General features: G+C 42.5%; 1 protein-coding gene across 1 annotated transcript; it reads left to right on the plus strand.

The window, feature by feature from the left end:
- Positions 1–1,730: 1,730 nt before the first annotated feature.
- On the plus strand, positions 1,731–15,507 carry LOC311054117 (NFX1-type zinc finger-containing protein 1-like; the record flags this gene model as incomplete). The annotated part of the gene is made up of 17 exons (XM_084069997.1): positions 1,731–2,291; positions 2,503–2,725; positions 2,879–3,222; positions 3,699–3,878; positions 4,108–4,211; positions 6,403–6,644; positions 6,932–7,054; positions 7,808–7,938; positions 8,115–8,264; positions 8,458–8,578; positions 8,770–8,987; positions 9,169–9,308; positions 10,056–10,188; positions 10,282–10,449; positions 11,448–11,558; positions 11,770–11,865; positions 12,959–15,507. The coding sequence occupies 17 exons, from the start codon at positions 1,731–1,733 to the stop codon at positions 15,191–15,193; spliced, it is 5,280 nt and encodes a 1,759-aa protein (XP_083926123.1). The 3' UTR covers positions 15,194–15,507.
- Positions 15,508–16,206: the final 699 nt, after the last annotated feature.

The raw sequence follows: 16,206 nt of genomic DNA on the forward strand, positions 1-16,206 counted from the left end.
ATAATATAAATATAAAATCGTTGCTGTCCGGCAGAAACTAGTTAACTCCATTTTGACGCTTTTGCATGTTTTTCCATAAATCAGGGTCAGTGAACACCCTTTACGTCTGTGTGTTGGTAAAAAAAATATTGAACCAATGAAAAGCATTAAAAAGCGCTTCTGACAAAACCAGCTAACTCCACTGGATCCTCAAATGGTCTGCTAAACCAGCGAAGTCCACCCGAGTTAGCTGGTTTTGCTGACTCCAGGCTCCACCCCCTTTTGACCTCCAACCTCATTGTGAGCTTGGAGTTCCATTCAGCTGTTCTTATCAATGATGAACAAAACCTCCTAACTCTTTTTCATTTCCTGAAAAATGAACATTTTGGAGTTAGCTGGTTCCTGCCGAACAGCAGAGATATATATATATATATATAATATATATATATAAAAAAAGTGCTGGTCATAATGCATAATGTTATGATTATTCATAACTACCATAACTTAGTCAGTTACTGTATAAAGACCTTTTATGGTTTAACTTTACAAGTTATGGTTATAATGTGCTGTTCTGCTGAGCTTATAATGCATTATGACCAGCAATACTTCATAAACCTTGTTATAAATGTGATTGCATTATGACCTGACCTTTAAGAAAAAGTGTTATTCTCTGGGGAAACATCTCCCAAACTATAAAATTCCAGGTGTTTCAGATAAACGGGATTTTATGTATACTAGAAAACAAACATAATAGGTAGGTGTTCTTTTCAATCAACAATATACTGTTCTAAAATGTGAAAGTAGTTCGCATAATTGCACACAAAAAGGACAATTACATTTAAGACTACTGTCAGTCCATCCCTGAGTTTGATGAAAAACAGTAGTGTGCTCACCAAGGCGGAGTATGAAAAACGCATAATTAGATGTGATTAATATCACTGGGTACATCTGTGATAAACAAAATGACCTGACCTCCACTGAAGAAAGTTTTCCAGACCCAATAGGGCTACTGTCTCACCAGTTAATGTTGTTGTTTTCCAGGTAATGGCTTTGGTGGAAGAGGTGCAGCTGGAGGTAGAGGTGCAGCTGCAGGAAGAGGTGCAGCTTCAGGAAGAGGTATAGCAAGAGGTAGAGGTACAGTTGGACGTAGAGGTGCAGCTGTGGGAAGAGGTGTATTTGGAGGTAGAGGTGCAGCTGTGGGAAGAGGTGTATTTGGAGGTAGAGGTGCAGCTGTGGGAAGAGGTGTATTTGGAGGTAGAGGTGCAGCTGTAGGAAGAGGTGTAGAGGGACATAGAGGTGCAGCTGTAGGAAGAGGTGTAGAGGGACATAGAGGTGCAGCTGTAGGAAGACGTGTAGAGGGACATAGAGGTGCAGCTGTAGGAATAGGTGTAGTTGGAGGTAGAGGTGCAGCTGTAGGAAGAGGTGTAGTTGGAGGTAGAGGTGCAGCTGTAGGAAGAGATGTAGTTGGGCGTAGAGGTGCAGCTGTAGGAAGAGGTGTAGTTGGACGTAGAGGTGCAGCTGTAGGAATAGGTGTAGTTGGACGTAGAGGTGCAGCTGTAGGAAGAGGTGTAGTTGGAGGTGCAGCTGTAGGAAGAGGTGTAGTTGGAGGTGCAGCTGTAGGAAGAGGTGTAGTTGGAGGTGCAGCTGTAGGAAGAGGTGTAGTTGGAGGTATAGGTGCAGCTGGAGGTAGAGGTACAGCAGGAGGAAGATGTGCTGTGGGACGTAGAGGTGCAGCAGGAGGTAGAGTTGCAATGGAAGATAGAGAGGCAGCGGGAGGTAGAGATGCCGCTGGAGTTAGAGGTGGAGCAGGAGATGGAGATGCAGGTGGAGGAGAGAGAGGGAAGAAAGGGTCTGGGGGAAGAGGAGGCAGTGGTGCTGAGAGAGTGGGAAGCAGCGGTAGCAAGAGAAAAGATGGCGATGCACCTGGAAGACACAACAGGAATGAGGGGTGTTCACCTTCTGCTAAGAACAGTCATCGAAATGCCTTCAAAAAACTACTACACAAGCTATCTGAAAAGAATCCATCCGAGGTGGCCATCACCCTGTCCTCTATCACCACTCTGCAAGCCCTCCTGAACGAGAAAGAAATGAGACAGGACCTTGTCCAACTCCTCTGCTCGGTCCTATGCAAGGCCTTCCAGGCACGGACAAACAGGGGCACCCGGCGACACCTGGCTGGCATGGTGAAAGACTCAGAATTCCTCCGCTTCACACTGCCACATCATGTGGTGCAAATGGCTTCAGAGTCCGGCACTGTCCGCAGGAAACAGTACACAGACCATCTGGACAACATCCTGGCTGTTGTCTTTGAGGTAAATGACATTTTACCTACAGCAGAGAAGCCATTTTCTCAAACTAAGATAGCTTCACCTCCATTCAAACCCCACTATGCAAAATGATCATGGAAAGTTTGCTTTGACAAAATTCCCATCCTGAATCTTCTATTAGGCCTACTTCTCTGTGCGAATGTTGGGAAACTACAGGATGAACTACATGAATTTATTCCCATTCCCTCATTTCCAGGTGCTCAAAACATTCCCCAACAGTTCTCTCCAGTCATTGTCCATGCTGGTCATGGTCCTTCCAAACTCCATCAAGGACCTCAGGGTATCCGGAATGGGTGTCCTCCGGCAGACGAATGAGAAGTTGGTGGAGATCCAGGACCTGGTCAGCTGCCAGAAGAAATCCAGGGAGAGCACCCCCAAACACCGGTGGAGACCTATAAACACTGCAGGAGAGAACTATGGTATGGTGATGGACATTTATTTTTATACTGCTATATTCTTTCACTGAAGGTAACATTTCAGTAGTTCTCATAAAAAACACACACAAAAACACAGCACTTTGTTGTCGTTATAAATTAAAACTATGGCCGATTTTGCCATACCTCCTATCCTAGGTGGAGAAGAGCAGGAGAACTTCAGGAACCTGCCTATCTGCCCCACACCTGAGGAGATACACGAGGAACAGAGGCCATTCCTTAGACCCAATCTCACCTCTCAGCCCTATGCCAGCAACCACCTGTACCTCGACACACACTTTCGGCTGCTGAGAGAGGACTTTGTGCGACCGCTTCGTGAGGGGATCCAGGAACTACTCCAGAGACAAATAGCCAATGACAATCCGCCAAGGAGGATGCGCCTTGATGACATCACAGTGTATCGTGACACCCGTCTGGTGGAGCCAATGTGTACGCGGGCGGGCGTAGCCTACGTTGTTCAGTTTGACCCTCAGCCTTTTAAGGTCGGTAGGCCTATCTGTGTCGATTTCTGTGTTTCTTAATATGCTTTCATATTGGATAGATAGATAGATATTGGACAGCAATAATATTGTTTATATCAACCATACTGTATCATACTGGTCTCAGTAAAAAGAAAGACTTCTTCAGTGCCAAAAGTGCCTCTGCTTCTGTTATATTCAGCTTCAGCCATATTCATTTTAGAATGAGACATTATTTATAAAGAGGAACTATTTTCAATAAATTCACTCAATTGTTAAGTTTTTCAACAAATGTACATTTTACATTTGTAATAAACCAAATAACTAATAACGCCGCGCGCACACACACACACACACACACACACACACACACACACACACACACACACACACACACACACACACACACACACACACACACACACACACACACACACACACACACACACACACACACACACACACACACACACACACACACACACACACTTTCCCAACAGGGTGTACGATGGCAGAACTCGAAGAGGTTAATCTATGGTTCCCTGGTCTGTCTGTCGTGTGATAACTTTGACACCTTCCTGTACGCCACGGTGTCAGATCGTGAGCCCAAAGACCTACGGAAAGGCAAGGTCCAGCTTATCTTCACTGAGGAGAGTAGAGACAAGTTGGGGACAATACAGGTGAGATGGTCTGTAACTGCAAAGTGTGTTTAATGGCTATTAATAATGGTGGCATGCAGGGCCGGTGCAAGCCAATGTTGCGCCTTGGGCATAATAGTCAGAAACTGTCTGTACTCACCGAGATCCCCCCCCCCCCCCCCCCCCCCCACCCCCCTTAGGACCCCTGGGGGTCCCCAGACCCCACTTTGACAAGCACTGAACATATAACAAAAATGTCCTGATCCTACAGACAGACCGCTTCCTGATGGTGGAGACCACCGCCTTCTTTGAGGCCTACCGTTATGTGCTAGAAGGCTTGCAGGAGCAAGAGGAGGCCCACCTGCCCTTCCACAGGTATGTGAGCATGTGTTCCTGACATAGGCCTACAGGTCAATTTATGGACAAATTGTGGAAACACGTCTAATGGGGTTAATTTTATGGTTAACCATTAACTGAGAATAAGAGGTTAAACAATTGTTAAATTATTAATATTATTATTGTTATTTTTAAAACAGTACACACATGTCTTATTACCATGACCCAGTCTGACATGACAACAAAATAGCACAATGATCATCCAGTAAATTAAATGCGATAGAAGTGATAAGAAAACAAAAGACAATAGTAAGTGTCCTGAAAGTCTGATGATGTGGTGCATTACGGTGATGTTTGAGACCAAGTACATGGGATCTCATCTGCGCATGATAGATGTGCAGATGGTAAGAAACTGGTGACTTCCGGTGATTATACATTTTTTGAGAGATCTAGGCTATAGTTGTTCAAGAAAGTAGCATTATCAGGGGGAAATGGGTGTGACCACTCTTAGACCACATAGTGAATTTACTGCAGTCTTTTAACGCCTCAGTCACAGACACAGGACATGATGCAATATACCACTTGAAGCAAACACCCACAAGCATCGGGTGATGGCTGTCGTTGTATATGCTGTTATTGTACCACTGTTTACACATGACATGTAAAAATAAACCCTTTCCTATTAACTATTTTATTCTTTTAATAATGTTTTAATGAGTCACAGAGACATGTGTCCATTCTAAATAGTATATTTTAACTTAGTCTATTAATGGTTAAACCATACATTTTTACTATTTTGAAAAACGTTTTGAGATAGTTCAAATAGCCGACAACGTGTCGATAGATCGGGTAGTTGAACTACTTTAAAATGTTTTTCAAAATAGTAAAATATGGCTAATGAGTTTAGGGATAAGGGGTAAGGCGGCGCACAAGATAGGTCCCCAAGAATGATAACTATAATGATAACTAACAATAATGATGCATCCACACTATGATTGTGTAAACATTTTGAACGTTACGTGACACCCTCTAAATTGGGATGGATGTTGTTTGGCTGTCAGTGTTTCCATCATTCATCAAATCACTGAAAAATGATCCCAACAATGATATTATGATCCACCACTGTCGTTCTTGTTATAATAGACCAATTATTTGTTTACTAACATTGAGCCTGGACGCACAGGTGATTGTTTCACGCAATCAATTCCCAACCTGTTTCGGGGTGCACTGGTTTCAGCACACCCCAACCCCCTCTCGTGTGTGTTGGCTAGTGAGACGCGTCCTAACGAGACCTGATATAATGGGTTTCGTTGCGCGCATACTGGCTGCGTGCAGCCAGTGTGACGTCGTCTGTTAAGGGGTCTATTATTATGGTGTGGACTCTGCCATTGTTATGGAGAATCCCCCTCATTTGGGCATTTCACCCATTAAGACTGGGAACGCATCCACGTAATTTTTTATATATATATATATATATATATATATATATATATATATATATATATATATATATATATATATATATATATATATATATATATATACATATACATATATATATATATATATATATATATATATAGTTTTTCAAGTGAACATTTTAACTCAAATATTTGCTTCTGGGGGATTCTACAAATGTCTTCTAAATCCGTTTTTTTTAAAGAAATGATGTTGCTATAATTTCAGTAGTCCTCAAACTTTTTTCATGTCAAGGACCCCCAAAATGATATGTATTTGGCCCTCAAAATATGTTGTTTCAGGGACCCCCCAGAAGCAAAGATTTGAGTTAAAAATGTTGTCTTAAAATACATATATATATATATATATTCAAAAGATTTGCACAAATTGTCACAATTTTTCAATAATAGCAGATCTACAAGCTCGTAGCACGGCACTCGGTGCCGCGCTATGAGCTTGTAGATCTGCTATTTTTTAATAGCCCAAAGAAATCTTAAAATGACACACAGATGCGTTCCCGGTCTTAATGGGTTAAGAGGAATATATGAATGACGTATCAACTTCTTAGAGAAGATCCACTATACAAGAAGAATTGCCCTGACCAGCGATACTTGGGAACGTTTGCTGCCAGCTCTAATAAGATACTGTATTAGTCCTCCCCAACAGCCATCCACTTGAGTCAGAATATTTATTGTTATCATTCTTGGCATTGACAGGCTTTTAGTCTGTCTTAATTATGGTGAATATAATCGCATCTCTATCACCTTTACAGGTACATCGTGGACTGCCACAATTATGTGCTCCCCCCAGCCTATCTGAAGATAAGAGATACATACAACCTGTCAGCCATTGTTGATCCTGAGCACCGGAGCAGCATTCGGCCCTTCGACTGGCTGCTGAAGCCAGAGGCCTGGCCCACAATGGAGGTGCTTGGACTGGATGAGTCTCAGATGAGAGCCTTCCAGCTGGCCCTCACCAAGGAATTGGCCATCATACAGGGACCTCCTGGCACTGGTAAGGCAGGGTGTTAAACTATGGGTTGAATTTGTACTGCTGTCAATGCAATGACATTGTTTGCCTCACTAAAATACTATCTAAGCACTTAAAATTAACCTCAAGTTGCAATTCATGTAACTGTATCTGTATCATTATAACTGTTTGATCACATTTGTGCAGCAAAAGTAACCGTGACAATGCCTGCCCCCTTTCTCAGATTTCATTAATAATTTGTGTTTGTTAAACACAGTATGTATCAATTTTGTAGCTTGTACTTAAAATAGCTAACATTCTTGTGTCTCCAGGAAAGACCTATGTGGGCCTGAAGATTGCTCAGGCTCTCTTGACCAATGCGGGTCTTTGGAGCAGTGGTGCCCCATTGCTGGTGGTGTGTTACACTAACCACGCCCTGGATCAGTTCCTTGAGGGTACGTTTTTCAGTGTCAGTCAATGAGGTCACGTCCTGAATTGCAACTACATTAAATTGTACTTGCACTTGTGCTATTTATGGATGTTTGACAGCACTGATCGAGAGAAAATCTTCTCCAACGATGCAAGACAAAAATTCTCTCTTTTGATTCAATGTCATGAGCTTTTAGGGATGGGATGTTAAAATGGTTACAAAAACTAATAGGATACGCACATCACTTGGTTGAGGTGCTGGGTTGCATACTCATCTGCTCCAATGTAATTTATTGACAATGTTTGGTGCCAAGGCTCTTCATCGGGTCAAACTCGAGAAGTGTGTACCTCACCCACTTAAATAGACACCCACAGGTCACGTTATCAATCAGTGGGTGGAACAATACCACAAAATGGTTAACCAGGTACTCGGAAAAAAAAAACATTAAAAAATCACAATTTCGTTTTGGACAAATCAACTGAAAATTAAAAACAACTTAAGAGCACTTCACCCATTTTCAACTTTATCTTCATGTAATTTGGTCTTCGCAGTGGTAGCCCCCACTAATTGAAATGGCCTACCACTTTCACTAAGAAACGCAGAGTCAGAACTGATGCCTTTAAAAAGCTGCTAAAAACCCACTTGTTTCGCTAGCACTTTAACTTGTGTATATATATTTTAATGTGATGTTTTTATTATTATTGTATTTATTGTACAGCACATTTGTTTTGAAAGGCACTATATGAAAATAAAATTACCTCCTCTATCTGTAACACAGGTATCCTTAAGTTTCTGCCAACGGGCATTGTCAGAGTAGGACGCCGGAGCAACAGTGAAGCACTGAAGAAATTCAATCTTCGGGAGCTGACCCACGACCTGCCGCGCTACCTCCGTTCTGCAAAAAAAGAGGTGAGCTGGTGTGAGAAGGCCGTAAGCCGAGCTATGTGGAAAACATATTTTGATGCTATATTAACTCATTTATCTGGGGACCCCCTAGAACCCCCTCAAGGACCCTTGGGGGTCCCTGGACCCCACTTTAAGAACCACTGCCTCAGTGCACTGTGTCTTTGTATTGGCCCTCTCAGGTCTTCATGGAGCTGGATGAACTGAAGAGGAAGATAAAGCCTCTGGTGGCGAAGCTGGGGTGCAGTCTGAAAGGAATCCTCCAAGAGGCTTTCCTAGAGACATTCATTTTAAAGGAACATTGGATCAGCCTGCACCGCACACCTGTACCTGTGAGTCATGCTGGCAGAACATAACGGGCAGTGGGTTATGGGATATTAAACAGCCGACGGGCCAAATCTACTTTGGCCAAATCATAGTCCTGTCAGGACATAACATGACATAACATGACATAACATTGCCCGATGGCCTTGAAGGCAATGTAAACTTGCCATTAACTGTTTGTGTAATGTCCCTCCTCCTTAGAATCTGGATGGGTTTGAGGCCGGTGGTGAGAAGATGAACTCCTGTGTCATAATGGAGTGGTTGGGCATTGATTCCACTCTCTTCCAGCAGAGGGCGACAGAGGAGGCCATTGTAAATGGAGGTGAGGTTTTAAAGTGGAGCCTAGTCCACAATCTGTTACTTTAACTCCTCTTATCAGAACAGTTGACGTTTCCCTTCAAGCTACTGGCAAGGTATTCAAAATACATGGTAAAGGCAGATCCCTGCACGCAATTAAAACGAGATTTTAATTTGAAGTGTAATCTTTAGTTGTATTTTTTTTTTTTTTCCCAGCTGCAGAGGGAGCTACAGCCGAGTATGAAGAGATGATTAAAATCATGGAGCAGGCAGATTGGATCCAGGCTGAACGAATCCTTGAAGACGTCTACACCAGAGGCAACTGGGACGAGGAGATGGACGGAGGCATGATGGCAGGACTTGAAGAGCAAATGCTGGCTTTGAAAATTGACGATACTGAACGACAGGCAGAGCCAAGCGACGAGGGCTGGGAGGTGAGAGAAAACAAGCTGTGCCATATACCCTACATACGTACTCGGCTTAGTTGAATGCTTGATTCTGATTGGTCAATCACTGAATTCAGCAGTGTGTTATTTCTGGATAATGACCGATGGGCTCAATAAACTGTCATTAATATGGGTTCAAACCTTGCCATGCACCTGTTTGTTTACATAGATGCAACGACATCAGAGGAGACAGCTGAGGGACAGAATCAGGAAAGAGCTGGACCTGAGCTCAGACATGACTGAAGCGGAGGAGAAAGACGTTTTGAATGTTTGGCTTCTCAGTCTGCCAGACAGATGGAGACTCTATCGGTACGGCTCCCTTTCTAACCCTTTCTAACCCTTAACCTTAACCCTAACATTCATCTTTCCTGAGTAGGCCTACAGTAAATGCCCGTGGGTACTGCACTGGGTACTAACAACAGGTACAGTGAGTGAGTATTCTGACAACTGGTACAACAGGCATTGCATAACCTCCTTTTGTTCTTTTTAGTCTTAGCTCAATGTTTTTAGCCTTTTAATGTCATAACGTTGTTTATTTTGATTTGTTTTTTAAAGCGACTTTGGGTGCTATGAAAAGTGCTTTATAAGTCTGATGTATTATCATTATTATTAACAGTAAAACCAGCCTATTTCAGACTATTTTAGTCCATTTGTTCAGCTTTGAGAAGCTTTGTGCTGTCATATTATTGTTTGACTAATGGTCATCTATCTACTGTCTGTGTACTTCAGACTCCACCTCAGCCCTTAGCACTTCACTCTCCCCGTACCCCTTCCTGTCACCTTCTGCTTGTTTGATGCTAATCACTGACGTAGATTTGACGACCATGTATGTTCTCATGTTTTTGTTACTTAGACGACAGATGCTAGGCTCATTGTTTACCTGGTCTCCTATTGTTTCAATTCACAGATTATTATTTTGATAGTGTATCGTTTAGACTGATGCTAGGTTCTTGGTTTACCTGTGATCCTAGTTTACTGAGGCACTACACTGTCTCTCTGCATTTGATGTATGTGAGTACCGTGCTTATTGTATGCCTAATTGTAAATTGTCTGTAGGTTGTGGGTTGCACGCTATAGGATGGAACTGCGTAGCGAAGCGTTGCGGCCTGCAGAGGCCTATCAGCATGTGGTGGATCGACTAGACGATATACAACGCAATGAGCGTCTCTGTGTCCTGACGAGGGCCAAGGTACAGTAACACTAGAATAAATCTATGTAATGTACTAGTAATATTGTGTAGGTTGGGTCAGAGTTAAAATGGATAAAACTATCTGCCCATTAGGTCATTGGCATGACAACAACGGGAGCGGCCAAGTTCCGTAATGTGATCCAGGAAGTGCAGCCACGGCTGGTGATTGTAGAAGAGGCCGCACAGGTATTGGAGGCCCACATTATTACTGCGCTGAGTGAAGCCTGTCAGCACCTCATCCTCATCGGAGACCACCAACAGGTCAGGAAGCACCACTAAAACCCACATGGCAGCGTCACATACTTACCATGGTATATTGTCATTATATCACAGCTTAGGGGCGTTGTTCAGCCCGACACAAAGCATACATGGAAATCATAGATAATGAAAACTGTCTTTGTAATAACAATTTCATTGCAATAATAACAATTCAAAAAGTTGTCCCCGACTGCCTGCACGAACAAGGCTGTGTCTATGCCAACATTTACATTTAGATATTTTCTTTAAATTTGTCAGTATCATTGTGCAGCTGTAATTGTAATCTCACAACATTGACCCACCAGTAACAAGGAAGAGGAGATCCGAGCACTCAAAAAATGTGGAGGAGAGGAAGTAAAGTAAAAAATTCTATTAAAAAAATATATATAAAAAATGCCAACATGATTCGACCGGTTAGCGTCTTCATCAGGGCCATCCATCACTTACATTGTTTTTTAAATCTTATAAAAAATTATTGTGGGCACAAGAGGGCTTGCCCACTGGAGTTTCTTTCATTTCAAATGGTTTTAACTGCCATGGCATGCCCCTGCCACACGTGCACACGCGCGCGCACACACACACACACACACACACACACACACACACACACACACACACACACACACACACACACACACACACACACACACACACACACACACACACACACACACACACACACACACACACACACACACACACACACACACACACACACAAAATGATCAGTAATAATTTTCAATATTTACAAAAATGAAATACAGCTCTATAAATAATGAAAAGCAAGAAGCACATAAATATAGAATGAGCCATGCGGCTGCAGTGAGGCATCCTCTTTTGTAAGATCCTTTTATTTGGAGACCTAAATAAAGATCAAATAACAATTCAGGCTCGCGCGAGAGGCAGCAGCCATCGCTGCAGTTTTTTTTATATATAATAGAAATGGCAGAGGTTGCTTTGTGTAACTTTACAGTGATCTCTTTTATTATATGTCTTCTCAGCTGCGGCCCAGTGCTACAGTATATGATCTGGCAAGGAAATTCGACCTGGAGGTTTCCATGTTTGAGAGGCTGATCAAAATGAAGCTACCCTATGTTAGACTCAACAGCCAGGTTTGTGCTTCTTTTCACAAATCAGCAAAACTGTCATTGATGTTAATTTATGCATGAACAATTTAACGATCCATCGATTTAATATGGGGAGTCTTTCGATCATGCAGTTGAAGGCAAAGTATAATTGCATGTGTTACCTTAGAGTTGTGCCATGTCTGTGTAACATGTGTGTGTACAGTACGTGTTCATGTTGGTCTTTGTATGTCCACAGCATCGCATGAAGCCAAACATTGCCGCTCTCCTGACCCCACACATCTACGACGAGCTGGAGAACCACCCGTCTGTCATGGGCCACGAAGACATCATGGTGTGTTTCAGTTTCATCTCCACTACTTTCCCACAGCATTTCAGTTCCCCAGCAGTGTATACTGTACTACTACCCTGTACAGACTTAAAGGATCATACCGTCATTAATACATGTCATTGTAATCAATACATGTCATTGTCTATTCATAGCTTTGACCATGCAAAATAACGTACATAAACATACTGCATTTTCCTGTTACATTTTGTGTTTGTTTACATTTTGACAATAGTCATTAAAATATATATATCTGAATAGGTTAGCTATTGCTAAACATCATTGCTTGGTTAATAAGTCATGGATTTACATTTAAAATGCATGAACTCATCAATAATGTAAATTTGATAAAAAAAATAAAGGCAGAATCAATTTGACTGCGTTTGAATTACCTATCGCAGGCTTCTTCAAAAAGTCAGCAAAATGGTCAGCATGTCACGTATAATGTGAGTCATGATCAATAGACTTAACATGCCAGACTGGTGGTATGATCTTTTAAAATCATCTGCATGTGATCTTTTTCTTTTACTCAAGGAGGACAACGCCCGTTGCAAGTTGATAATGTCCTTTGTCATGTGTGGTCCAGCCATATGGAAAGTATGGAATGCATGTGCTAATAAAAACTAAAAGAAATATATAATTATATATAATTATATATAATCATTATATATAATGAAAAATATTATTTTGATGCCCATATTAAACATAGGAAGTAAAGTTGTTTTTTAGTTAGCACATGCATTCCATAGGGCTGGACCACACATGGACAAATTACATCATCAAAATGCGACGGGCATTGTCCCCGCTTGAGTGAAAGATAGAAAACTATTTCTAGAATAAATAAAAATATTTAAGGTGTTTTTAGTTAAAGAGGGCAATTATAATATATTAAGACAAAGCTTATTAGCCAGGGATCATTTTAAAAATCATATGTTTCCAGTTTGAAAGATGACAAATATTAGGGTTTTTGGAAAGGGTATGGTTTAACTATTCCAAAAGGCATCATTGAACCTGTCCCACCATTTAGATTATGTTCTGAATATCGGATAATTCCATACCATTATGACAAATTAATATCTTACAAATGATTGCCTTGCAGGGCCTTACAACCAATCTATTCTTTTTGGAGCACAATTACCCAGAAGAAAACATGAGAGATGGAAAGAGTCACCAGAACCAGCATGAGGCCAAGTTTGTAGTTGCCCTGTGCCGCTACCTTCTCTTACAGGACTACAAACCAGAGCAGATTACCATCCTGACCACCTACACCGCCCAGCTTCTCTGTTTGGGAAATCTCATGCCCTCCAAGATCTTTGCAGGGGTCAGTGTACACACTGTGGACAAGTACCAAGGGGAAGAGAATGATATCATCCTGTTATCTCTGGTCCGCAGCAATACAGAGGGTAAGGTTGGCTTCTTGAGAATCTCCAACCGCGTTTGTGTGGCCTTGTCACGTGCCAAGAAAGCGCTCTACTGCATCTGCAACAGCGAAATGCTGGGCAGAGTCAAGCTGTGGGCAGACATCTTCGGTACCTTGCAGGAGAAGGGCGAGATCGGGACAGCTCTCACCCTCCGCTGTCACAACCATCCAGACCGCCAGGTTGAGGCCTCCCGTGCTGAAGATTTTAACCAAGCTCCCGAGGGAGGCTGCACACTACGTTGTGAGATCAGTTTGGAATGTGGCCACCCTTGCGCATTGTACTGCCATCCTCGTGACCCTGAGCACAAGAAGTACCAGTGTCCTGAGAAATGCGCAAGATTTCTCTGTGATTTGAATCACAGGTGCCCACTCGTGTGCCACCTACCATGCCCCAAGTGCATGGTAATGGTTGAGAAGACCATACCAGGGTGCCAGCATAAACAGATGGTTCCTTGCCACCAGGACCCAGAGACATTTGCATGTCAGGAGCCCTGTCAGAACATGCTCCAATGTGGGCACAATCAGATGGTTCCTTGCCACCAGGACCCAGAGACGTTTGCATGTCAGGAGCCATGCCAGAAGATGCTCAAATGTGGGCATGCTTGTACTGGTACTTGCCACAGTTGCCACCAGGGACGCTACCACTCCTCTTGTGCCCAACGGTGCGAGCGTCTTCTGATCTGCTCCCATAAGTGCCAGGGGATATGCGTTCCTGATTGCTCTGCCTGTCGCAGGCCTTGTGAGAACCGCTGCATCCACAGTAATTGCAAGCACCCATGTGGACATCCGTGCACACCTTGCACTAAGCCCTGTGCTTGGCAGTGCCCTCACCAGAGGTGCAGCAAGCGTTGTCATGAGCCATGTGATCGCCCACCTTGTGTCCAGCCCTGTGACAAGATCCTTGACTGTGGCCATCCCTGCATAGGCCTCTGTGGGGAGAAATGTCCAAACCGATGTCGCATCTGTGATGCAAATATCTTTGGCACTGAGGACGCCACCAGGACCGATTTGTACGTTCAACTAGAAGACTGTGGACACATCATTGAATCAACAGCTATTGACTCATACATGGGGATGGGTGACATACAGGAGTCTAATGAAGGGAAGGAAGTGGCCATAAGACTAAAAGACTGCCCTGAGTGTCAAACTCCGATCCGAAATAACCTGCGCTATGGAACCCAAATCAAGAGCATTCTGACTGACATTGAGAAAGTAAAGGTGAAGCTCAGTGGGTGCCAAACAGATATTGCAGAGAAGAAGGAGACCCTGCAGAACCAATGGAAGATGAGGGGGCTTCAGAGGAGTGTCTACATGAACATCAAAGTTGAACTGACCCCTCGTTATCTCACAATGAAGGACCTGTGTGTCCTTGAAAACAAGATGGCCTTCCTTGAGAAAGTTGAAAAGCTCAAAAGGATCCAAAAGGAGCAAATGTCTGGTGAACAAGGACTCCGTTTTGAGGGGGAAATTCAGAAATTTGTGATGTGGCTACTCGATCTGAGGCAGAAATTCACTGACCAGCAAGTCTTGGATCTACAGCGTGAGCTGAAGAGGCTGATCCTCTTGGCTGACCTCAACATCCGTTGCAACTTGTCAGTCAAAGAAGTTGCAACGCCTGGTCCATTTACTGAGCAAGACAAAGTGAAGCAGAGATTGAAGAGTCTGCTTCACATTGAAGAGGATGACATGATTCAACACACTAAAGTGAAACAGGCATTGAAGAGTCTGGATGACATGATTCAACACACTGGCCTAGGATTAGACGAAGACGAGAGTAAGGTGATTGTCTCAGCCATACAGATGAAACCTGACCATTGGTACAGATGCCATAAAGGCCATGTCTATGTTATAAGCGAGAGGGGAGGGACAACAGAGAGTGAGCGCTGCCCTGAATGTGACACTGAGCAAACCTAAAGAAGTTGTGTCAGATGGATGGGGCACAATATGTTGCTTGGTCTGAAGCCAACCCGTAAGACTTTGAACCAATTCAAGCAGCTTGACATTCAAATCCACCATTGAAGTTTTATATTTTTGGGGACTTTGAGATTTGATTTAGTGTTTCATTCCTTATGCCTGACCTATGATCTACTGATGTTCTGTACCCTTATTACGGTTATTGCAGTATGCACGTAATACATTATTGTCTAGGTATTTTGGGCTGTTTTGTTTGTATTGATCAATATCCTGCTGAATAGTTTTAATATGCAACATGCTGTTTATTTACAGAAAAATAAATCTCTATGACTGTATGATTTTTATGTTCTGTGTTTTTTCCCCCAATACCATTGCTTATAGAATATTGTCATTGAAATCTGTCTGGATTAAGCGACAAACACTATTCATGCGCAGTAGATGAAGCTATAGTCAGAAGATATGAATTATGGATGATATAAATTAAAATATCTGAATTATGATGTAATGAAAATTATAGCCTCGTTAATAGACCAGCTAAAGTGAAAAAAATCGATCATGCACACAATCATATGAAATGTCTGCAGGAGAAATGTTGGGCCAATAAATAATATAATATTAGAATTCAGATAATGAAAAATATAATGGGCTTTAATTGAACAAGAATGTAAATATGGAAGTCAGGGTCAGTTGAAGTGGACAGTAGAGTCAGAAGTAAGTTCATTGGCCAATTCAATGGAAGAGCTCTCTTCACTTATGCCCTGTTCCACATTTTTTTTAAATAGCAGATCTACAAGCTCACAACATGTTACATCTTGACAGTTTTTTAATTATTTAGAAAAGTTTAGAAAATTTCCACATGCCTGAAAAAGTGACACCAGTTTTAAAGTGGTTAACATGGGATCTGGGAATACATAGCACACGCACGCACGCACGCATGCACGCACGCACACGGTCTGTTCCCAGGCTATACATCCTTAAACCAGAAATTAGATGCACCCTGGGACCACACACGA

This window comes from Gymnoscopelus microlampas (assembly GCF_963454915.1).
Source record: "Gymnoscopelus microlampas genome assembly, chromosome: 10".
Taxonomy (NCBI): Eukaryota; Metazoa; Chordata; class Actinopteri; order Myctophiformes; family Myctophidae; genus Gymnoscopelus; species Gymnoscopelus microlampas.